This window comes from Mustela nigripes, chromosome 2, assembly GCF_022355385.1.
Source record: "Mustela nigripes isolate SB6536 chromosome 2, MUSNIG.SB6536, whole genome shotgun sequence".
Taxonomy (NCBI): Eukaryota; Metazoa; Chordata; class Mammalia; order Carnivora; family Mustelidae; genus Mustela; species Mustela nigripes.
Window position 1 is genome coordinate 55204777 of NC_081558.1, and position 25865 is coordinate 55230641.

General features: G+C 40.5%; 1 protein-coding gene and 1 pseudogene across 1 annotated transcript in view; one reads left to right on the forward strand and one right to left on the reverse strand.

Moving 5' to 3' along the window:
• C2H3orf20 (chromosome 2 C3orf20 homolog) overlaps positions 1–23657 on the reverse strand; it is a 74770-nt gene extending 51113 nt beyond the window's left edge. Inside the window, exons 1-5 of the mRNA XM_059388297.1 lie at positions 23177–23657; positions 22302–22442; positions 15803–15922; positions 7598–7733; positions 6275–6562 (exon numbers count right to left, since the gene is read on the reverse strand). Coding sequence (XP_059244280.1) covers positions 6275–6562; positions 7598–7733; positions 15803–15922; positions 22302–22442; positions 23177–23657 — 1166 coding nt within the window. The remainder of the gene's footprint in view (positions 1–6274; positions 6563–7597; positions 7734–15802; positions 15923–22301; positions 22443–23176) is intronic.
• LOC132012526 (pyridoxal phosphate phosphatase PHOSPHO2-like) lies at positions 1500–2192 on the forward strand (annotated as a pseudogene).
• Positions 23658–25865: the final 2208 nt, after the last annotated feature.

Here is a 25865-nt window from a genome sequence, read left to right on the forward strand (position 1 = left end):
AAAAAAAAAAAAAAAAAAAAAAAAAAAAAAAAAAAAAAAAAAAAAAAAAAAAACCAAAAGATATGGACTAAAGAAAATGAGAGAGAATAAAAATGGCATACTAAATCAGTTCAACACAGAGAAGAAGGTAATAGTATAGGAACACAAGAACAACAACAACAAAAAGATATCACATATAGAAAATGAATAGTAAAATGACAGAATCAAGCCCTTCCAAATCAGCAATTACATTAAATAAAAATGGATTAAATTCTCCAACAAAAAGGCAGACTGACAGAATGGATTATGTTTAAAATCCATTTAAATATATATACATATATATGCTTAAATATATATATGCTGTCTATAAGAAGCTTATTTTAGATACAAAGACACAACTAGGTTGAAAGCCAGATGGTGGAAAATAGATATTCCATCCAACTAGTAACCAAAAGAAAGCAGAGGTGGTTATACTTATATCAGAGACAAAAGACTTTAAAATTTTTTTAAGAGACAAAGAAGAAAACTGCACATTGAGAAAAAGGTCAATAACTCAAGAAGATACAATTATAGACATATACACAGCAGAGCCCCCAAAAATATGAAGCAAAAACTTACAGGGTTAAAAAAAGAAATAGTTCTACAATAGAAGTTGGGAAACTTCACTACCTTACTTTTAATCATGGATAGAACAATTACACAGAAGATCAATAAAGAAAATAAAGAATTTGAACACTGCTATAAACCAACTAGACCTAACAGAACACTCCACCCAACAATAGAGAATACACATTCTTTTTGAGTCCACAGAACCATTCTCTGGTAGAGACAACATGTTAGGCCACAAAACAAGTCTCAATAAATTTGAAAAGATTGGAATCATAGAAAGTACCTTCTCTGACAACAGAATGAAATTAGAAATCAATGGCAGAAGGAAATTTAGAAAATTCTCAGGTGCAAATGGATAGAGAAGTAATCACAAGGGAAATTAGAAAACAGCTGAAAGTGTGAAAACAAAAATACAATATATCAAAACTTATGGAATAAGGCATGGGAATGAGGTCAGAGGGCAGAGTCTGAGGAAGCAGCCACAGAGGCCAGGACAGCAGTTGACATTTTGGCTGGGACACTGAGGAGCCCTGGGAATCTGTCCCAGTCTCGTGCTCCCATCCTCATCCAACGTGCTCTTCACAGGGGATGACCCCCAACCAGGTGCTCACACCTACATTCAGGGCAGACTATCAGGTGTTCCACTGTAATAATGCTGGAGTTAGGAAATCTCCATTTCTTTGCTCCAAACCAGAAGACTTTGTTCTCTGCATACAGAGTAGGAGTAATGTATGTAGAAGCTGGCTGACATTTAAAGCTGAAGATTATCATGACTGTTTAACATAAGCTCTATTCTGAAGTAAAACTAATTGTCTTGGAAATACTATGTTGGTTTCATTTTGAGTGCTTAGAGAATCATCCCCACAAGAACACAATATACTGGTAACTCAAATTTGCTTTTGGAACCATGAAAACTGCTCATTTTTTGTTTTGACAATACAATCATAGATGACAATAATGACACCTGGATTGTACAGTGCACTCCAGAGAAAAATCTTCTACAAAATTCTTATGAAAAAGGGTTCAGGGCAGAATCTTTTAAGTATTTGGAAGTTGCCGGTATAAGAGAAGATGAAGTGAAAAAAGCAGAGACATCAATATCTTTCATTCTAGGGATGGTGGAACTTTTGAACTTTATAAGGAAGGACAAGGATAAATTTTACTGCATCATTATTTCAGATTCAAAATCAGTTTCCATATATTGGGCTTTAGGAGCTACCAGTTTTCATGATGTGTTTGATAAAGTATTTGCAAATCCAGCAGTTTTTGATAACAAAGGTCATCTCACTGAAAAATTATCAAACTCATTCTTTCAATTAGGTGCCCAGAGAATCTTTGCAAAAATGTAGTTTTGGTAGAATTTGTAGATTCAGTTACAACTTGTGAATTATATACAAATTTTTAATATAGGTGATGTAAAAATTGATGCCTGTCCAGTAACTATTTAAAAGAAGAATGATGTTGCCATGCCATGGAAAAGATATACTTTAGAAAAAACTCTTTCCAAAATGTCTCAAAATCTTGAACCTATGAAATAATCTGTTGTAGTTTGGTCTTTGTGTATTGAAATAATTTCTCATTTATAATTTTTAATAAAGGAGTAATATGTCAACAGCATTATGGGATGATGTGAAAGCAGCTCAGGAAGAAATTTATAGCTATAAATACCCACATTAAAAGAGAAGATCTCAAATCAAAAACCATAATTTTCACCTTCGGAACTAGAAAAAGAAGAGAAAACTGAATTTAAAACTAGCCAAAGGGAGGAAATAATAAAGATTAGAAAAGAGAAAAATAGAACAGAGAAAAGAACAACACTGGGAAGAACAAACAAAACCAAAAGTTGATTCTTTGAAAAGATCAAAAAAATTGAGAAACCTTTAATTAGACTGAGTTAGAGAAAAAGGAAAATTCAGATTCCTAAAATCATAAAGTGGAGACTTTACTATTGACTTTACAGAAATAAAAAAAACACACACATCATAAGAGATGTATATGAACAATTGTGTATCTACAAGTGATATAGTCCATTTGTAAAAAATAAATCCTAGAAACACACAAAGGAAGTTGCAGGATACAAAATCAACACACAGAAACCAGTTGTCCCTCATGAACATGGGATGTCTTTCCATTTATCTCAGTCTTCTTTAATATATTTCAACAGTATTTTATAGTTTTTGATGTAGAAGTCTGATACCTCCTTGGTTAAATTTATTCCAAAGTATTTTATGCTTTTGGATGCTAGTGTAAATGACATTATTTCCTTTGGTTCATCACTTTTTTATTCTTGCAGCTGTTCATAGAGCATTTCACATAATTTGTTGTTAGTATTCAAGGATTGGCAGTTCATGGCAAAATGTCCCACAGTGACCTATAGATATTCAACACAATTCATATAGAAATTTCATCTGTTCTTACAAAAACAGGAAATTTGATTTTAAAAATCATATGGACTTGCACAGGACCCCAAATAACCAAAATAATCTTGAAAAAAGAAAAAGGTGAGTCAAACTTCCTAATTTCAACACTTCACTACAAAGCTACAATAATCAAAACACTGTGGCACTGACATACAGATCAATGGACTAGAACTGAGAGTCCAAAAATAAACTCATGTATCAACAACTGACTGATCTTCAACAAGGGTGCCAAGACCATTCAATGGCAAAAGAATAGTCTCCTCAAGAAATAGAGATGGGACAACTGAATATCACTTGAGAAAGGATGGAGTTGGATCCTGATCTCACACCATATGTAAAAATCAACTGAAAATGGATCAAAGACCTAAACGTAAGACCTGTAAACCATTAAACTCTTAGAAGACAATACAGGCATAAGGATAGTTTCTTGGATATGAAACCCAAAGCAGAATGAACAAAAAAAGAAAGGAAAAGAAAAGAAAAATTGGATTTCATAAAAATTAAAAATGTCCATACTTCAAGAGAATGAAAGAGTATTTCATACTATCAAGAGAATGAAAAAACACCCCACAGGATGGGAAAAAAGTTGTAAATCATTTATCAGATAAGGATCTAGTATATAAACAACCCTTGGAACTCAATAAGTAATGGACAATAAAAAAATGGGTGAAGGACTTGAATACACATTTCTACAAAGATGATATGCCAAGAAGGCACATGAAGATGCTTGAAATCATTAGTTATTAGGAAAACCATTCAAAGCCACAATGAGATATTACTTTACATCCACTAGAGTGGCTGGAATTTAAAAATTGAAAATATCAAGTATAGTCAAGAATGTGGAGAACCTGGAACTCTTACAGATTGTAGGCGGGAATATAGCACAGTGGCACAGAGCCACTGGGGAAAACATTTTGGAGGGCCTTAAATAAATTAAACATAGAACTACTATATGACCCAGTAATTCCACTCCTATGTATAGACCCAAAAGAATTAAAAACAGGTGTTCACAGTAGCCCAATGGTGGGGAAAACCTAATGTCCATAAACAAATGAATGGATTAGAAGAAAGTGGAACATCCATATAATAGAATATTATTCAGCCACAAAAAGGAAATTGTGAGTTGTGCCATAATGTGTGACCCTTGAAAACATTATGCTCAGTGAAAGAAGCCAGACACAAAAGGTCACATATGGTAGGATTTTTAAGATGTCCAGAAGAGGCAAATCAAAAGAGACAAAAACATATTGGTGGTTGCTAGGTCTAGGGTAGGGGAAAACAGAAAGTGATGGCTGAATGGGCCTAGGGTTTTCTTTTGGGGTGATGAAAAGTTTGTGGAACTTGAGACAAGTGATGGAAGCATCACTGTAAATGCATTGACTGCCACTCAATTGGATATACCCCAATTTTAAAAAGGAGGCACTGTTGTATAGTAAAATGTGGATGAACCTTGAAGACATAATGGTGAGGGAAAGAAGCCAGATACAAAAGGCCACATGCTGCATGATCCCATTTATACAAACTATCTGGAACAGGTAAATGCAAAGAAGCAAAAAGCATGTTAGTGGTCGCCAGGAACTGTAGGGGAGGGGAAACGGGGAGCGTCTGCTTAACAAACATGGGGTTTGCTTTCAGGGTGATGAAAAAGCCCTGGAACTAGGTTGTGGAGATGGCTGCTCAGCATTATGAGTATAGTTCATGCTATTCAATTACACACTTTAAGCTGGTTAAAATGAGAAATTTTATGCAATGTACATTTTTTCATATTTTAAAAAAAAAAAGTACCTCAGAGTATTTCTAAGGGAACAGTGCTAAGCACAGTGAATAAAGTTTGTTTTAAGTATGATGAGTCCGTGCATAGGAAAAAAGGCTTTGAGGGAAGTTTGATGGGAGAATCAGCAGTTGTGGGAAGATATCTGGGAGATGCTGACAATGGAGGAAATGACACCCAAATGAAATGAATACTGGGATGGTTCTGGGGTGTGATGTGGACAAAGAACAAACCAATTGGGACTGGCAGCTTTCTGGCAAGTGAAGCCCAGAGAGATGAAGTGACCTGGCAGGGACACCAAGAAGAACTGGGCCTAGAACCCAGCCTCTTGGGACTTTTAAAGATGAAATGCGTTGGAGGATAGGATGTGGTCACTGGTGGCATATGGGTCAAGCATGCCAGTAGCAGGGCCTGCAGGTTTGGGGTGGTCCCACCTGAGGGGACCTCGGGATTCTGGGACAGAGGGAAGAGGAGGAGGGCTGTGCTCTAGGTCACCCACTGTGGTTCTGCTGATAGCAACAGAATCCACACAGTTTCTCGAGCTCAGGGAGATGATCCTATTCAAGGCAATGAAGAATCAGGAAAGGGGGGTGGGAGAGCCCATGACTCCCAGTAAGCAGCAGTTACCCTGGAAGGAGTTTGCTGTGTTCAATATCACAGGCCTCCCTGGAAGCAGGGCCAAGAGGAGTGTGATGAATGGATTCATTTACGGTCAGAGAAACAATAGGATGCCTTTGACAAGGCACTTAAATTCTGAATTCCCAGTTCAGCTGGAGAAGAGGCCAAATGAAGTGAGGGCGGGGGGCGGGGAGGGGGGCTACTGGCGGGCAGGCTTGGCTTGGCAGCCTATTTGACAGTTCAGAGAGCTCCCTCTCTTCCAAAGGTATGGGACACCGAGTACCCTGTGGTTTTATTATTAAACAAGGCCATCTTCCTTCCCCCCATCTCCTGCTCTCTGCTCCACGAAAGAATCCTGGGAGGCCAAACAATTGCGCCAGGAGGACAGACCTAAATAGAGGTGAAGTGGCCCTGAATCAAGGCCTGGCTCTGCCACCAAATTCCTTTTGTGACACTGAAGTGAGTTACACCATCCATTCCTACAAGGAAGGGACAGGGATGTCTGGCTTAGTGGCTCCTCTTTTTGATGTCTCATCCAACTCAGACTGCAAAACCTAGAATCAGCCTCAGAGCCTTGCTGCCAAATGGGCTGGGCATCCGGTCCAGCCCCACTGTCTGTTGGGGAGTGGGCAACAGGACCCCTGCAAGGAACACAGGGGTCCGAGGCGGCTTCTTGATGCATTGCTTCCCACCCAGACATTCTCCAAAGGGAGCCCTCTCTGACCTGAACAAAAAATGCCTAATATCCTAAAGAACACATCACCAGGCTTTTCTGGTCAGTTGAAAAGCCAAAGTAAACGCTCAGGCTTATTCAAACCCAGGGCTTTTCTGGAGCTGAGTTGCTGGGGAGAAGGGGCAGCAGCAAATAAAAGGATACTACACAAAGGAGGACCCATCATAGAAGGCGTAATGGAACTTGATGATCTTCTTGGATACCTTCCACTCTTGAGAATGCCGGACAAAGTGAGGGTGGTGGTAGGCGGGAGGCTGGTGAAGGGTGGAAGCGGAGGTCTGAGCACCTGAAGGGTGAGGGTGGTGGGAGCTCGGGGTCTGAGCATCCCCTTTCGGGGCTGACATTAGATGAGGGGGCACCTTTGCCCTGTAGTTGCGAAAGATCAGGGGGCAGGAGAAAGTCCTCCCTTTCCACGAGGCCCTTTCCGCTTCTCTGCAGGGAAGGAGACCAACATATCTTCTAGCCACTTGGCTCTTACTCACCAGGGACACTCTCTCTACAGCCCCTGCCCAGTTCCCAAGACTCCCATCCCATTTCCCTGTCCCCAGAGCACCTCTGCCTGCCCCATTCCCCCCTATCCTTAAAAGCAGGAGTTTTAGGTAGAACTGGGAAACTGTCCTCTGAAGCTAGTCTCTGCCTAACTTCTACCTTCAGCAATAGGGTAAGGACCCATGGAGTGGGACCGAGTACAGAAGGGGGACCTGGTAGGGGAGCTGGAGGTGCTGCACACTCCCCACTCCTGAGGTTATAAAAGAGCTTCCTTCCAGAATATCACAATAAGGGGCAAGCTGGGTGGTTTCCCTCCTCGCGTGTTCTGTAGCTGCATTAATGGCCCAGGGGAGCCCAAGACGTCTGCCTTAAATGGGGCTAGGTTTTAAATCCTTTATGACCAATGGTCTGAATCTTTGGAGAAATATAGACTAACTTGCTAAGACTCGTGAGACCCAGAATCATAGATATCATTAATCATCCATGTCAATGTTTTTTTTTTTTTCCTCTGAAAGGATTTTTGCTGCTGCTATTGTTATAAGAAAACATCTGACAAATTATGTTAAGAAATAAATGTTCAGGGCACAAAGCCTTAAAAGTGTAAGGAGCCCTGCAAATTGTGAGGAGGCAAAGATCAATTCCCTGGTGTCAGGTCCACCAAACTGCGGGACCTCTGGCAATGGCTTACCTACCCATCTGCTTGGGCTGCCTCAGTTTCCTCATCTGCAAAATGGGCATACCTCCTCTTCCTCATCAGGTTGTAGTAAGGACTGAAAAGGACTGTGTGGGGGGAGAGACTGGGAATGGGAGAGTGTGTGAGGGACAGCCATGACCCCTGATACTGTCGTTGGGGGCACTGGGTAGCTAGCGCTTCCTGGCACTGCTCAGGCACTTCTGTGAATTCCCCTTCATGCACAAACAGGTAGCTGGTGGTCATACACAACTCTCACATCTGCCCCCAACCACTGAGGTGCTCACATATGGCGACACATCTCCTGCAGCTTCTCCCGGACCTCAGGGCAGGGATCGCTGAACTCCACGCTGTCAGAGGCAGACATTCCAGCTCCTCGTGGAAAGGACGACACGGTTATGTCTTCTAAGTTTTTTGATTTACCTGTTACTGGAGAGTAAGAGGTTAGAGAGGGGGTTTTAGGGAGTGGTTTCTTAAGACATCATGCTCAGATGGGGGATGCGGTGGCAGGGAGAGCAGGAGAGCAGTATCTTCGGATGGTCAAAGTAACTGTGGGCATCATTCATGGTTTCCAGGTACAGGAATCCCTGGCAGGTCACTTGTAACACAGAGACGTTGCTCTGCAAGTCAATTAAGCATGCATAAGGAACAAATGTGTGCAGAGTGATGAGCCCAGCCATGTTTCCCCAGGACGGCCTGTGCACATGACTGCCATGGGGGCTGAAGTGATTCTCTTCTGACACTTCTGATTAAAGACAGAAGGTCTCAGGGGCAACTGGGTGGCTCAATCGGTTGGTTGTGTCTGACTCTTGATTTTGGCTCAGGTCATGATCTCAGGGTTGTAAGATCAAGCCCTCCATCAAGCTCCAGCTTTGTGTAGAGCCTGCTTGAGATTCTCTCCCAAGGCACCTGGGTGGTACAGTCGGTTAAGCATCTGACTCTTGCTTTTTGCTGAGGTCACGATCTCAGGATTGTGGGATTGAGCCCCATGTGGAGTCCTAAATGGAATCCCTCGTGGAGCCCTGCATCAGACTCTATGCTCGGTGGGAAGTCTGCTCCTTTCTCTCTGCCTATCCCCTACCCCCCTACACACACACACACACACACACACTCTCTCTCTCTCTCTCTCTCAAAAACAAACAAACAAACAAACAAACAAACAAAAAGGCAGAATGTCTCAACTCCATCTCAATCAACTGTAACACTTTTCTGATGTTGGCTAACCTCAGACCTTCAATGAAGGGTAGTGTATATCAACTGAGAGTTGGACTGAAATTATTTTTTTATATATATATTGTGGTTAAATACACTTCACAAAAATTTACCATCCTTACCATTCTTACTGTGGACAGCCCCGTGGTATTAAATACATTTACACTGTTGTATACCCATTGTTGATTTAGTCTGAATTATAATTATCAGATATATGATTTATAAATATTTTCTCCCATTCTGCCTTTTTACTCTATGGATAGTGTCTTTCAACATACAAAATTTAACATTTTCACAAAGTCCAATTTGTCTGTTTTTAAATTTTATCTTTTAAATTTCTTTTCAGTGTTCCAGAATTCATTGTTTATGCACCACACCCAGTGCTCCATGCAATATATGCCCTCCACAATTTGTCTATTTTTTGTTGTTGTTGCTGTACTATATCCAAGAAATCATTGCCAAGTCCAGTGTCATGAAATTTTGCCTATATTTTCTTCTAAGAATTTTATTGTTGTAGGTCTTGTATTTAGTACCTTGTTCCATTTTGAGTTAATTTTCAGATATGGTTTTAGGTAAAGATCCAACTTCATTCATTTGCTAGTGGAAATCCAGTTTTCTCAGTGCTATTTGTTGAAAAGACTGGATACCCCATTAAATGGTCTTAGCATCCTTGTCAAAACTGACCATATATACAAAGATTTATTCCTGGAGTCTCTCTTCTATTTTGTTGGTATATACATCTGTCTTTACATCAATACCATGCCATTTTGATTACTGTATCTTTGTAGTAAGTAATGAAATCAGGAAATGTGAGTCCTCCAATTTTTTCTTGTTTTTTTAAGATTGTTTTGGTTCTTCAGGGGTCCCTTGAGATTCTATATGTATTTTAAGATAAATTTTCCTATTTCTATAAAAAAAAATCATTGGGATTTTGATAGGGATTGCTTTGAATCTGTAGATCAGTCTGGATAGTATTAACATTTTAACAATCTTAACTCTTCCAATTCATAAACATAGCATATGTTTCCATTTATTTGTTTCTTCTTTAATTACTCCCAGCAATGCTTTGCAGTTTTCATTGTACAAGTCTTTCATTTCCTTGGTTAAGTTAATTCCTAAATATTTTGCTCTTTTTTCTGCTATTGGAATTGTTTTGTAATTTCCTTTTCAGAGTGTTCATTGTTTGCATATGGAAATGAATGGATTTGTGTGTTATATCCTGCTACTTTGATGAATTCATTTATTCTAACAGGTTTTATTGTGTAGAATCTTCATGGTTTTCTGTATGAAAGATCATATTATCTGCAAACAGATAATTTAAATTCTTCCTTTCTAATTTGAATGTCTTTTATTCCCCTTTCTTGTCAATCTTGCTTTGGCTAGGACTTCCAGTTTGGTATTGAATAGAAAGGAGTGAAAGTGGATATCTTTGCCTTGTTTCTGATCTTAAAAGCTTTCAGTCTTCCACTACAGAGTATGATGTTTATGTCTTTATGTTTTTCATATATGACTTTTACCATGTGAAGGTAGTTTACTTCTATTTAATTCACTTTTTTTAAATCATGAAAGGGTGTTGAATTGTCAAATGATTTTTCTGCATCAATTGAGATGATCTTGTGTTTTTTTCTCCTTCATTCTGTGACTGAGTTTTGTGTGTTGAACCACCCTTGCATTCCAAGAATAAATCCTGCTTGGTGTCATGGTGTATAATTCCTAATGTGCTGTTGAACTCTGTTGTTAGTGTTTTGTTGAATATTTTTGATTCAACATAAAGGATATTGTCTGTGGTTTTCTTTTGTTGTAATGCCTCTGTCTGATGCTGGCTTCACAGAATGAGTTTGGAAGTGTTCCCTCTTCATTTTTTGGAAAAGTTTGAGAATGATTGTAATTAGTTCTTAAAATCTTTGGTAGAATTTGCCACGAAAGCTGTCAAATCTAGGACTTTTCTTTGTTGGGAGTCTTTTTTTTTGTTTTTAAGATTTATTTATTTACCTTAGAGAGAGTGTGAGTTGGGGGGAGCGGCAGAGAGGGAGGGAGACAAGCAAACTCCTGGCTGAGTAGGGAGCTCGATGTGGGGCTCAACCACAGGACCCTGAGATCATGACCTGAGCTGAAACCAAGAATCAGATGCTCAACTTACTGAGCCATCCAGGTGCCCCTTTGTTGGAGATTTTTGATTATTGATTTAATCTCTTTAGTATCTATAGGTCTATCAAAATTTTCTACTTCTTTCTGATTCAGTTTGTGTAGGTTTTGTGTTTCTAGAAATCTGTCCATTTCATGCAAGTTATCCAATTTGTTGGTGTAGAATTGTTCATTGTATGCTATCATAATCTTTTTTTTTTTTTGTAGAATCAGCGGTAGAGTACCCACTTTCAATTCATTTTAGTAATTGAGTCTTATCTCTTTTTTCCTTAGTTGATCTAGCTAAAAGTTTATCAATCATGTTGATCTTTTCAAAGAATCAACTTTTGATTTCAGTGGCTTTTTAATTCTCTCATTTCTCTCTGTTCTAATCTTTATTCTTTCCTTTTCTAGCTTTGGTTTTAATTTTTATTTTTCTAGTTCCTTAAGTTGTAAATTTGGGCTTTTTAATATGATATCTTTCTTGTCTTTAAATGTAATCATTTGTGACTATAAATTCTCTCCCTTGGTACTACTTCTGCTGTATCCTGTAAGTTTTGGTTTATGATGTTCTCATTTTCATTCATCTCTAAATATTTTCTAACTGCTCTTGTTTCTTCTTTCATGTGTTGGTTGGTTAAGAATGTTATTTACAGGGCACCTGGGTGGCTCAGTTGGTTAAGCATCTGACTCTTGATTTTGGCTCAGGTCATGATCTCAGGGTCATGAAATTGAGCCCCGTATCAGGCTCTGCTCTCAGTGCAAGTCAGCTTGAATTTCCCTCTCCCACCTCCTTTTCCCTGCTCTCTCTCTCTTTCTCTAAAAATAAGTAAAATATTTAAAGTATGTATTATTTACTTTCCACAATATTGTGATTTTTTTTTCTAATTTTCCTTCCATTATTGCTTTCTAACTTCATCCTACTCTGGTCAGAAAAGATACTCTCCTTTAATTGATTGAGACAATCTGTGGCCTAACATATTGCCTCTTCCGAAAAATGGCCCATGTGCACTTGAGAAGAATGTATATTGTTTTTGTTGTTTTCTAATTGATTTATTGTGTTATTTAAGTTCTTTATTTCCTTATTTATCTTCTGCCTGGTTGTTTTTCCATTATTGTGAGAAGGGTATTGAAATTTCCAAACATTATTGTAGAACTGTCTTTAATCTGTCAGTTTTTGCTTCAGATAGTATTATGGTCTGTCATTAGGTGCACAAACATTTATATTATCTCTTTGTTGTATTGAAACTTTTATTAACACAGTGTGTCCTTTGTTTCCTGAAAACATTTTTGATTTAAAGTTTTTTGTCTGATATTTGTATCCCTGCTCTCTTTGGTTACTCTTTGCATAGAATATCTTTTTCCATCCTTTCTTTTTTCCTTTTTGAGAAATTTTAATTCAATTAGCCAACATATAAAACATCATTACTTTCAGATTTTTTCCCATTCTTTCACCTTCAACCTGTTTGAGTCTTTGGATCTCAAGTGACTCTCTTATAGACAGCATATTGTTGGATCATGTGTTCTTATCCATTCTGCCAATCTCTGCCTTTTGATTGGATAGGTTAATCCATTCAATTTAAAGTAATTGCTGATGAAGGACTTCTGTTATTGTAGTTTTTGTTTACTATATGCCTTATGGTTTTTGTCCCTCATATCTTTCAATACTGTTTCCTTTATATTGATTGTCATAAAAGGTTTAAATTCCTTTCTCATTTGCTTTTTGGTATATTCTATGGCTATTTTCTTTGTGGTTACATTGGGGATACCATGGGGACTTATATTTAACATCCTAAAGTTCTAAAACTCTAATTTGAATTTTTGCTAGCTTAACTTTAGTAACACAAAAAACCTCTCCTCTTTTACAGATTCATCCTCAACCCTTTCAGCCATCACAAGACCACAGCTTTACATACTATGTGCACCAAAACACAAAATAAGAATGCTCTTAAATGTATGTCTTTTAAATTATGTAGTAAATAAGAATTGTACTTACCAACCAGAGTTAAAGAAATACTTTTACACTAATAATTTTTATTTAAATGTATGTCTCTTAAATCATGTAAAAAACAAAAAGTATAGTTACAAACCAGTTATAATAATACTAGCTTTTATAATTGCCCATATCTTTACTTTTATTGAGATCTTTATTTCTCCATACAACTTCAAGGTACTGTCTAGTGTCGTTTCATTTCATCTTGTGGGACTCCCTTGAGCACTTCTTGAAGGGTAGGTCTGGCAATCATGAACTCCCTTGGGTTTTGACAATCTGGGAAAGTTTTAATAGTTCCCTCACTTTTGAAGGACAGTTTTGCTGAACATAGGATTCTTGGCTGACAGGTTTTGGGTTTTTTCCCCCCCTTTTTACACTCTGAATATACATGCCCAGAGGCCACATGCCTTGCAGCTTCCAAAGTTTCTGATGAGAAATCTGCTGATAATGTTGTTGAGAATTCCCTGGATGTAGTGATTTGCTTTTCTCTTGCTGCTTTCCAGGTTCTCTGTCATGGTCTTTTGAAAGTTATAATGTGTCTTGGTGTGGGTCTCTTTGAGTTCATGTTGCCTGGAGTCTGTCAAGCTTCTCTGATGTTTATATTCACATCTTTCATCAAGTTTGGGAAGTTTTCAGCCAACATTTCCTCAAATATTCTCACTGTCCCTTTCTCTCTTCTTCTGAGACTCCCACAATGCACATGTATTCTTGATGGTGTCCCACAGGTAACCTTAGGCTCCATTCATTTTATTAAAAACATTTTCTTTCTGTTTTTCAAATTCAGTAATTTCAACAGTTCTATCTTCAACTTTGCTTATTCTTTCTTCTGCCTGCTCAAATCTGTGGGTGGCAATGTTTTGTGCCTATTGCACTTATTTTCACAGTTAACCCCTTATGGCAAGTATTAGTTGGTGTAAGGATATGGTGACATGAAATCGTGGAGGTGGTCTTCCATGACTGAAATTCCAGGGACATCTGCTGAGGTCCACATGTTTCTGAGCCTCTGCTGCACACCCAACTGGAGCCACATGCTCTCACTTAATATTTGCAGGCTCAACTTCATGAATGAAAACTGTTTCTAAGCCAAAGCCTCTGCTCAGGCTCCCACTGAGCCCTGAGCACCTCAGAATAAAGTCTTCTCACTGTCATCAAGCCTTGGGTTTTCTGGCTGGTGCTTGAATACCATCTCTGGTATCTGCACCATGACTGGCTTCTGGTCTCTTCCCCCAATCCTCTTGCCACCAAAGACCAGAGGCCCAGCTAGCAGCTGGCTGACCTCCTGGAACATCTTCTAGTCTGACCATTCATGTCTGGCTTGGCCCTAGGTGCCCTGAGTTCTTGAGGATGACAGCCTCTTGTTCCAGCCAGGAACCATTGTTAATAGACTTCTCTCAGTTCTTCTTCATAATGCTGGGTTATTTTCCAGACATAGCTCAGGGAGTACGCTCAACTCTTGAAGCCTGTCTGCTCCAAGTGTGCCTGGCCCTAGAACTGCAAAGGGGGCAGTTGGTAAGGTATCATAGCACATGTGCATGAACAGATAACAGAGGTCCAAAATTCAAAGTGGTCTAAAGCCAGAATAATTCTACAATATGTCCAAACTGGGAAAGTAATTTTTAGAGTGAAAATGGGCATCACTAATTGTTATGTCAGGAAAATAAGCATAAATTGGGACATTCCTGGGGAAGATACATCACATGGTTACTTATAAACTATTAGGAAAAGTTAACCATCCATTCTAGCATGCATGTATGAGATGAATTTCTGAACACATCAAGAACCTATAAGAAATGCAGCACTGTGAACACACATCTAGTGAGAACAATGCAATATCATGATGACAAATCACATCTTGGTAGGGTAGCAGAGGAAAACAGCCAGACAGACAAAGAGACAAACAGAAAGCATCACCCTCAAGGTGATTAGAAAAACCATGAAATCTCTGTGTATCTTGAAGATAACTTTGTTTTCTCTCAAAGGGATTGTGTTTAATTATGGCCAGTTCAGGAGTGGATATAATAAAACCAGGAGCACATAATGTAGGATGTTAGAAATGATGCTGTGGGTTACTGCAGGGGTAAAGGAACTGGGGAAACAGGACAGCTGAATCTACTTCAAGCAAGGAAGCTAAAGAAGTCAGCTCCATTTGGGAGGGTATTGTCTTAGAGTCCACATGTGTACCCCCAGGATTTAGAACAGTGAATGACAACTAGTAATTGTTCACTAAACATTTGTTCACTAACTGAAAGGATATAGGATCAGCTTGATATAGAGATGAGGCCTGGCAGAAGGCAAATCACACAGCCATGAGGATGGGTCAGAAGTAATATCCAAACTTCTCAACTTCCAGGCTTACCTCCAGTGTCTGTGGGAATCAAATGGACCGTCTTTGAACATTCCCACCTTATCTGATCCTCCCACTACCTCTTTGCAAATACATGCCTCCTTTGCCTACCCCATTCCTCCATCTGCCATCACAGCTGGTTGAGTAAAGTGGTTGGGAGATAACCAGAAGTTCCATGAGACCCTGCCCTGCCCTCTCCAGCTCCAACTTCTTTCTCCTCTGAGCTTCTGGCTGCATGGTTGCTGCTATACTGTTTGGTCTCATCTGCCACCTTCTCTTTCTCTTAAGCCTTTCTTTCTGTTTTGTGTCTTCCTCAGTGGAAATAGCAGGGCCCTCTCTCTTTCTCTTCTTCCTTAACTGGCCCAATTGGAACATTCTGTTAGGGCTGGCATCCAAATGCCTCTCTTCAGATACTGGTTGTCCAACCTACTGTGAGAGCAGGAGCAACACAGATCTCTCTCTGAGGAGATGAGTTTGGGATACTGAAGGTGTAGAAGAGGTGGGTTTGATAGGGATGTTGTCCTAGGTGAATCAGGGATGTGTTTAAATGATGTGATGTGAATCACACCACCAGAAATGGAGGGCATGTAAACAGTCAAATGATGAGACTGCATTGCGGAGTGGCTGGGTTAGATATATCAAATTTCATGAGACAGAATCTGTCAATAGCTTCAGCCAACAGCCAAGACAGCCATTAATCCTTCCTATCAGAAAACTAAATCAAGCCATCTCATCAACCTACACTGGGAATCCTCTATCCCTCTCTCCAGCTCCACCCCCAAAGATTGGCTAAGAGGTCTTGATGGGATCTTCTGTTACCTGTTTTCTTCTTGACTTCTCTTCCAGTTGAGAGGGAGAAGCTCAGACAGCCAGTGGAGGACTCATAAACAAGCTGGTAAGGCATGTTCACTCCCATGGCTGGAGTGTTCATGAAGGAATCTGGAGTGGAACACAAAGGGATTCTTTCTTCAACTTTTCAATTTTTATTTTATTTTTTTATTTTATAATTTTTTATTATGTTACTCACCATACAGTACATCATTGGTTTTTGATGGAGCGTTCTATGATTCATTGTTTGTGTATAACACCCAATGCTCCATGCAATACGTGTCCTCCCTAATACTCATCACTGGGCTCTCACCCATCCCTCACCCCCGCTCCCTGCTAAAACCCTCAGTTTGATTCCTGGAGTCTAGTTTCTCATGGAAATCAGAGGGGAAGATGAATCAATTTTTTTTTTTTTAACCAAAAATGTAATACGGACTTTCTGTTCTAGTGGTGTGGTAGAGTAGGTACTCTAAAGTGCCCTGGTTGTTACAAAACAACCAGATCTTGGAAGAAAAAGGCTTCTTTAATGCATGAGGAGGCTCATAGAAACTAAGGGAAATCTTTGAGATTCCTTTCTACAGTACCCCCCCCCCCCACTACAATATCCCTTAAGAGAGAAATGACACCAGTGCAGGAAGCAGGGACACCACAAAAGGTGACAGGATAACTGCGAGGGTAAATGCAGACATATGTGCTGCACTAGGTGGCGAGAGTAACACCAGTCCATTCCCTTGTCCAAGGCACAGAAATCAGATGCTTCTTCAACAGATCAGTCTCTTGCAGAATCACACTGTCTCATGTAGAATCATTTGATATCTGACCACTTGAGAATTAAAATTTAGTACCCCTGGGGCTCCTGAGTGGCTCAATCAGTTAAGCATCTGACTCTTGAGCTCAGCTCAGGTCTAAAAAAAAATTAGTACCCCCATCACTAGTAGAAAATCTTTTTTTTTTTTTAAAGATTTTATTTATTTATTTGACAGATCACAAGTAGGCAGAGGCAGGCAGAGAGAGGAAGGGAAGCAGGCTCCCTGCTGAGCAGAGAGCCAGATGCGGGGCTCGATCCCAGGACACTGGGTTCATGACCTGAGCCGAAGGCAGAGGCTTTAACCCACTGAGCCACCCAGGCACCCCACTAGTAGAAAATCTTGATCACACTTACAAAAACCTCATCAAATCATTTGTTCATTCTTCCCCCAAATATGGTCATTTCACTGGTTAGGCATAAAATTGTTAGGAAATGTTAAGCAATTTATTACAGTTCATTCAAATTCATAAAGAAAATGGCAAACATGACCTCCTAAATAGGCAAAGACTGTAACCAGAGACTGCACACTGGATAATGCACACAGGCAAAAAATAACCTTCGCTAGTGATCCAAAAGTTGAAATCAGGACCAACTTTCAGTATTTTCTATTTTAGCAGAAATTAACAAAAGCTAACACTGATAAAGATAGGATAAAACTGGTTAACCATGCTAGTGTAGACAAAATCCATCTAGAAAACAGTATTTAGCAAGAGATGTACACATACTGAGACTTTCTGCTCCAGTAATCCCTCTTCTAGGAAATCAGTCTTTATAACCAATAGAAACCAAAGTTGCATATTACAATGCATATTATACTAATGGTAAGAAACCTGAAAACATAAGCATTTGGTTAATTACAGAACATAAACATTAAAGTCTATATCCACTTAAAATGACAATTATTAAAAGCATATAACCATGATGGCAAACATCTGTGTCTCAGTATAGGAAACTGAGAAATAGGAAAATGGCAGTATTGTTAAAATACTTTTGGAGAGAAAGAGAGAGAGAGAGGGAGAAACAGATGGAAAAACCACAAAAGAGACAACAAAAATGAAAAATAGCTTTATGTAAAGATAGCAAGATTATTTGCTTTCTTTTTTTGTATATGTTTTACTTAATAATATTGCCATCAACTAAAAATCAAGGAGGAGTTTTCTTTCATGACATGGCAGGACTAGTATGTACTGGATAGGAGAAAAGGCAGGACGCAGGCTTACCATTACCACTAAGGACATGCTACCTTAGCAAGGGGAATATTCTGGCTATAGATTTAAGGGACGACTACTCCAAACCCAGTTACAGCTTTGGTCTACCTCATGTAATAAGATGGTCCAGAAAAAGAGAAGTCATGTAAAATAAATCAACAGGATTTGAATCTTCTTTTTAATGCCCCATGAGGGCTAATTTAAGGCCTTCCTGGATCAGTGCTTTTCTAAGAGAAATGGATCACACCTTCATTTATATTTTATTGGTTAGACTTTTTTTTTTTTTTCAAACTCTAGACTTGTTTAAAGAGGAGTATCTGGAACACTCATGCCAAAAAGTGAGAGATTTCCTAGTGAGTATGGTGGAACAGTCTGCTAATGCAGCAGGATGCAGAAATCATCAAAGCCTCTCCAGAATTCAGCTCAGCTCTCTGCAAATTCTCCTGCACCAGATTAACCACAACCCACAAGGGATGCAGGAAACCACTGTATCACTGGTGAAAGTCTGCGATCCTGCAAGAATGCTCAAGCACCTTATGAGGAAGAATGCTAATGGTGAAAACCATTTTCTTTTCAAGGTGAGAGAACACTATATTCAGGTAGGAGGGCATCATGGGCAGGTCTGAGGGTGGGTAGCTGGGCTGGGTGGGACTTTCCTACCCATGCAACAGACCATCAGACAGTATCCCCCCTCAAATGAAATGGATCTCTAAGCTCTATATAGAACACAAGGTGCAGGAATCCATGTATGCTGATAACCATACATGTGCAGTCCAAATAAATGGCACAGTAAAATTGCCATCCTTGGGGGAAAAATGATCTTCATGAGGTCAGTGGAAGTGATGTTGGAAAGCTGCTCAGCTCCCATGCAGAGCCTCTGATGCTGGCGCAGAGGAGCACATAAGCAGGGGGAGGGGCAGGGGGAGAGAAAAAACGCCAAGCAGGCTCCATGCTCAGCATGGAGCCCAACACAGGGCTCAATACCATGACCCTGAGCCAAAATCAAGAGTCAGATGCTTAAATGACTGAGCCACCCAGGCACCCCAAGAAACAGATTCTTAAATACAGAGAACAAACTGATAGTCACCAGAGGGGAGGTGGGGATTAAGTGGGGGAATTAAACAGGTGAAGGGGATTAATGTACACTGAATCATGATGAACACTGAGTGATGTATAGAATTACTGAATCACTATATTGTACACCTGAAACTAATATAACACGTTGTTAACTATACTGGAATTAAAATTAAAAACTTAAGTGGCTCTTTTGGCTCAGGTCATGATCTGAGTCCCAGGATTGAGCCCCAAATTGGGCTCCCTGCTTAGCAGGGAGTCTGCTTCTCCCTCTCTCTGCTCCTTCCCCTGCTTGTGTTCTCTCTCTCTCTCAAATAAATAAATAAATAAAATCTTCTTAAAAAATAAAAATGTAAAAATGTTTAATAAAAGGAAAAAGAAAAAAGCATACTTAGATTGAGGCTCAAAAAACACAGAAGTTATCAAAATAGAGGCACCTGTTTAGTGTCCAACTCCTGATTTCAGCTCAGGTCATGATTCTCGGAATCATAGCCCTGAGTAATCAATCTCGTAATCAAGCCCTGAGTCCTGCTCTGCGCTAGGCATGGAGTCGGCTTGGGATTCTCTCTTTCCTTTCTCCTTCTACCCCTCCTCCCATGCTCACATACGCTCTCTCTCTCAAAAAAATGTTGTCAAAATAATTTTATTTTACCTTGTATTTAACAAAATTTTATTGGTACTATAAACACACACTAATTCTTTAAAGCAATAAAAATGACTGTGTCATTTTTTTGAGGTGGGGTGGTTTTTTTTTCCTGAAAAATAAATACAATAGAGCAATAAAACGCAAGTCCCTCCATATTTGCCTTTGCAAAAATATCCAAAGGTAAAAAATTTTATTTATCCGGGACACCTGGGTGGCTCAGTGGTTAAGCCACTGTCTTCGGCTCAGGTCAGATCTCAGGGTCCCTGGAATAGAGTCCCACATTGGGCTCTCTGCTCAGCAGGGAGCCTGCTTCCCCCCGCCACCCCCAGCCTGCCTCTCTGCCTACTTGTGATCTCTCTCTTTGTCAAATAAATAAATAAAATCTTAAAAAAATAATAAATAAAAATTAAAAAATAAAAAATTTTATTTATTCATTTGCAAGAGAGACAGAGAGTGCACAAGCAGGGGCAGAGACAGAGGGAGAAGCAGGCTCCCCGCTGAGCAGGGAGCCACACTCCAGCTTGATTCCAAAACCCTGAGCTGAAGGCAGAAGGTTAAGGTAAGCCTTAACCTTAACCGACTGAGCCACCAGGTGCCCCCCTTTATCAGCTTTTATTTTTAACCCTTTGATAACCGAATCATCCTTTTTCCATGGGGTCACTGCCCCAGACAAGCTTCCTGTCTCCAGCAGTTGACTAGTTCTGCTCCACTGAGGCAGCATCAGAGGCTCTGCGTGGGAGCTGAGCAGCTTCCCAACATCACTTCCACTGACCTCATGAAGCTCATTTTTCCCCCAAGGATGGCAATTTTACTGTGCCATTTATTTGTACTGCACATATATATTATCAGATGTTGAGCCTCTGACCATCCAGGGAATCCTGACAACATCCAGTGGACAGGGAGAGATGCTAGGTGGGAAGGTAAGGGTGAATGGTGATGAGATAAAATGTTTTTTGCTTCCCCACAAAACCTCCTAACAGTGAGCATGATTTTTAGGCATTCAAAATGAACCTTTGAACAACATGGGTTTTGAACTGTGTGGGTTCACTTATATTCAAATTTTTTTCTGATAAAAATGGTTAAGTACTGTAAATGTATTTTCTATTCCTTAGGGTTTTTTTTTAAGATTTTATTTGTTTATTTGACAGAGATCACAAGTAGGCAGAGAAGCAGGCAGAGAGAGGAGGAAGCAGGCTCCCTGCTGAGCAAAGACCCCCGATGTAGGGCTCGATCCCAGGACCCTGGGATCATGACCTGAGCCGAAGGCAGAGGCTTTAACCCACTGAGCCACCCAGGCACCCCTCTATTCCTTAGGTATTTTTTAATGACATCCTCTATTCTCTAGTTTACTTTATTGTAAGAAAACAATGTATGGTACACACACATACAAAGTTCGTGTTAATCAAACATGTTGATGTTATCAATAAGACTTCCAGTCAATAGCAGGCTATTAGTAGTTGAGTTTTGGGTGAGTCGGAAGTTACATGCATATCTCCAACTGCTTGGGCTGTCAGCACACATCACACCTAAGAGCTACATTAGACAGGACCGAATGGCTGTGTCTTCCAGATCCTGTTCCCCTTCACCCTTCTCCAGAGCACACTTCCTCCAACTTTGCGCCTAGCAATCCCCTTCACGCTTTTATACTTACACTTTGCATAATGTACTCATATGCAATGTTACTTATTTTTAAATTTTTATTTAAATAGTATTATACCAAATGTATCTTTCTAAAACTTGCTTTACTTGCTTAACACTATTTGTTGAGATTTAACTATATTGATCTCTGTGTTTTAGTTCTGGTTTTGGTTTTTATTATTTTCTTTTTAATTGAAGTACAGTTCACATACACTATTAGTTTCAGCTGTACAATATAGTGATTCGATATTTATGTACATTACAAAATGCTCCAGGGGGGCACCCTGCCAGCTTAATTGGTGATGTGTGTGACTCTTAATCTTGGGGTCATGAGTTTGAGCCCCACATCAGGTGTAAATATTACTTTAAAAATATATTTATTTAAAAATGTTCATCACAGTAAGTGTAGTCACCACTTGTCACCATGTAAAGTTATTACAGTATTATTGTCTACAGTCCCCATGCTTTACAAGTGCTTGGTTTTTACTGCTCACTATGTTCCATTGTCTAAACAGATTATCATTTGTATTTCTCCTGTCGAGGGACATTTAGAATGCTTCCAATTTTATTTTCCTTGCCATTCTAAGCAGTTCTGCAATAAACATTTGGTATGACTTGCACGTGTGCCAAATGTGACTCTCAAGTGTGGCCAGTGGACTGCTGTGAATCCACACCAGGCCATGACCAGATGAGCTCAAAAATTAAGAGTAAACATTTAGAAAACTTGGTGGTAATCTGACATTACTGTGACATCATATTTTTGAAAAGGTCAATCCACATGAGATTCGCAATTTTACAGATTGGTCCTTCACCACAGAGAGTTTGAAAAGCACAGCTCTAGGGGATGACTTAGAAGAGAAATTGCTGGGCTATAAGATGCTAGATCATCTCCCGCCTTGCAGATACCATCAAGCTGCTCTCCAGGGGAACTGCACCATTTTACATACTCAATTACAGCATTTAAGAATCTCTGTTGCTCTAGAATCTCTCTGTTTAAGAACCCACCTCAACTTCTGGAGAGGTCAAATGTTTGAAATGGTGATCTGACCTTTCTATCTTGCATTCTTATTGGCACTATTTGAACTTCCACCTAATGGCTGAAGCTTGGGTACCTACCTTTCCCCATCTGTCCAACACTCCGGCTACTTCTTCCCATTGTGCCGATCAGATAGTCAAAAGCCATCTCCTTGGCATTGAGGTGGAGGAGCTGGCTGGCCTCCACAAAGCGCCTTGTGATATCCAGGGGATTGGCACCTACTAAAAGAATCATTGAAGCAACTCATTTTCCTCTCACATGGGGCCAATGCTTCCAGGAAAGGACCTCTGTAAATGGCCAAGGAAATAACGGTAGATGGAAGATCTACTCTAGGGTAAGCAAGTATAAGGGTCTTCCTAATGGAAGGTCTTGACCTCTCCAAACCTGTCAGGTGGTATTTTGCTCTCTTCCCCTGCTTACCCTTCTTTCTTCCTTACCCACAGACCAGGGCACTGATGCCATTAGTATGTAAAATAACATCTAGAAGCCTCTAGAAATATCTAGAAGGCTCAGTTACTGGTATGGCTTTATTTCCCCTCCTTGATCTTGGGGTTATACCCTTGCCATGGATGATCTTGCTAACCACTAATTAGTCCTCTCAATTTACCCCCTCCTCCTGGGTGCTTCCTCTCTTCCACCGCTGCATCATTTCTACAACTCACTCTTCAGTACTTCTGGCCTCACACTGTTCTCCACAGCCTACCTTCCAGTCTGGATTCAGCAATGTTGAGGAAATGGGATGGAAAACTGGAGAACAGAAAGGGGTGGGAGGATGACTCCTGAGGGGGTTGTGGGAAGGGGTTGGATTCCTACAGCAGACCCATGGCTGCCACCTAGCCCCAGAATATCCTTAGATACCTGTCTGGGATGGCTGTGGTGGACACACACACATTGGTCTGGGCAGATCCTTCTGGGCTCAGACAAAATGGAGAAGAATTTGGTGAGCCAGCCTTACCAGACACAGACTCCACCATGGCCTTCATCTTCAGGGTGAGCAGTTCTGTCAGGAGGTGGATGGACTGCCGCTGGAATCTGTGCAGGGTCTCCTGGCTAGAGTGTGCTAGGTGGCCACGGGTGGGAGACTGGGTGAACCTTGCTGACCCAGTGGATGTGGGTAGCAATTGCTGTGGTGGTACTGGTGGTGGTGGTGGTGGTGGCTTCTTCTGGACAGGGGCCTGTGCAGGGGTTAATTCCATGAGCACCACGGGTGGGGGTCCAATGCTGATCTCTAGGCCCACGATGTTGGATGGGGTAGGCAACATGGGGTCCGCAGTGAGTTCTTCCCAAGTGAACTCAAAGATGTTCCTGATGCCCTTAGGTACAGAAATGCCTGCGTTCCGGCAACTGATGAGCAGTCTGGAGATGCGGGCCAGCAGCCTGGGAGCCGAGGCTGTGTACTGCTGGTACAATTCTCGGTTGCTCTTGATGTCAGTCATGTTGGTACAGTGTGCATCCTGCTAGGTAATACTGTCCATCTCAGACCAGATGGACGTGCAGCTATAGAAAGTCAGAGCCCCTTGAGAGGTAAACAAAAGGGACAGCTCTCACCTAGGGTGAAGACTTGGAGACAGACAGAATGGAAGTGATGAAATGGCCTTTATAGGTCATTGAACCAGCAGGTCCTATCCAGGAAGAATAAGACTCCTCCTCACACAGGAAGGCAAAGGGATGTCCTTCCTCCTTTTTCTTCCCAGAGACAACATCAGATGAACCCACGTTAGTGGGTTACTTTGGGAAGGGCCTTGGAGATAACCAGATTCCAGAAATGGTTCCAGGTACAGTCATACAAACTGAGTACCTCTAGGAGGAACCCTGGGGTGCTGCAAGAATGGAAAGGAGAAAGGTTCCACTGTACCTTTTAAAGTCAGAGATCTGGGGGTGGAAGATCTGCTTGTGGTCTATGAATTAAAACCTGCAAACACAAAAAAGATGTTTTATTGGCTCTCTGGAAGACGGTGATGTGGTAGTTCCTGGTGGCAAAGCAAGGATGGGCATGCGATTATTCAGCATGTACATCCAAAGGCAGACGGGAAAGAATGAGGAGAATATAAATTCTCTCAATTCAATGACTAATATTTGCCACATTTCATCAAATCAAGATTTGATGTAATTGATTGTAAGATTCTCCAACTTACAAGATAGAAAAAAAAATCAATGTAAGATGCCATTGACTATAAGATATATCACAATTTAAGAGATGTTAAAATGGAAAAAACACGTACCTTAAAATCAATGAACTATATAATAAATATTTTCCCATTTTAATGGAACTTCTTGAGGGCTCTGAGTGCTCATCAAGTAGACATATGTGGGTTAGCAGAAAGCATAATCATATCTGAGTCAGCTGAATACCATTAGGTATTCTGGTGGTTTTTACCCTGCCATATTCCTAGACTGTGTTTTGTTCTTGTCTTCTTAATATATATAAAAAATAGACCACTGGTTGAAGAAAGGGAGTATGAAGCACAATTTAATAAGCACAAAAATGGCTGGGAAAATCCACAAATAGACTTCAAGGGTTTTGTAATCAGATCTGAAAGTTTCATTTATCTGATCAAAAAGAGCCCTGTAAGGACATTCTTTAGTAATGGATCACTACACTGACAAAAATGTGAGGTCACTTCTTGGTCTTGCATTACACAAAAATGATTTATTTCTTTTAGTTCCTGAGGGGCTTTGTGAGAACATGAGACTCTGCAAAAGGTGCTCAAGAATCCAGAACACAGGGGTGTCTGGGTCGCTCAGTCAGTTAAGCGTCTGACTCTTGGTTTCAACTCAGGTCATGATCTCAGGGTTCTGGGATTAAGTCCTATCTATGTCAGGGTCCACTCTCAGAGCAGAGTCTGCTTATCCCTCTGCCTCTCCTCCTCCCTCACTCATGTGCGTGTGCACGCTCTTTCAAATAAATACATTAATAAATAAATAAAATCTTTAAAAAAAGAAAAAAGGAAGGAAAGAAAGAATCCAGAACATGAAGGAAAGGCAGACCTAAGGGAATCACCTTTGCTGACATTCCCATGCAGTGTAGGCCAGTTGTCCCTGCTGTCTAACTTAGATGGCCCCAAAGACAAACTAGGAATGTACTAGAGGGTCTTATAGTGTCAGCCTTTAGAGCTGAGGTAGGACTGCTGGCCAGCTTTCTGACAATCCTTATTACCACAGCCTTATCACTGTCAATTCTACCTTCCCTCCTGACAACCACTCCCCACCATGTCCATGGTGCTCTTCTCCCGTCAGACAATCCTCATTCTTTCACCTTTTAACAGCGTCCTCTGGAGCCACTCCAAGTTCACCCCTGGGGTGCACCACTCCCATTTGCAGAGTAGGTTCATAGGCACGATCTGGTGCGACCACCCAGGATAAGATTATTCTCTCTCCCATTTCCCTGAGGACAATACAGAACTCCTGGTCAGGCAGGAGTTGCCTGTGTGCAGACTGCCAGCACAGCTTTCCAAACAGTTTTTCCTCACAGCCCTTCAGCTGCCTCTGCCCATCTATCAGCAACAAAATCTCCAAGGAACAAGAGTTCCACAGAGCAAGCCCTTCTGACATCCTGGTTTCCAGATAAGTGGCTTCCTATGTCTATTTGCTGACCTCCTAGCATCTCTTTTCCTCAGCTTTGGAGTCTCAGAAAAATACTTCAT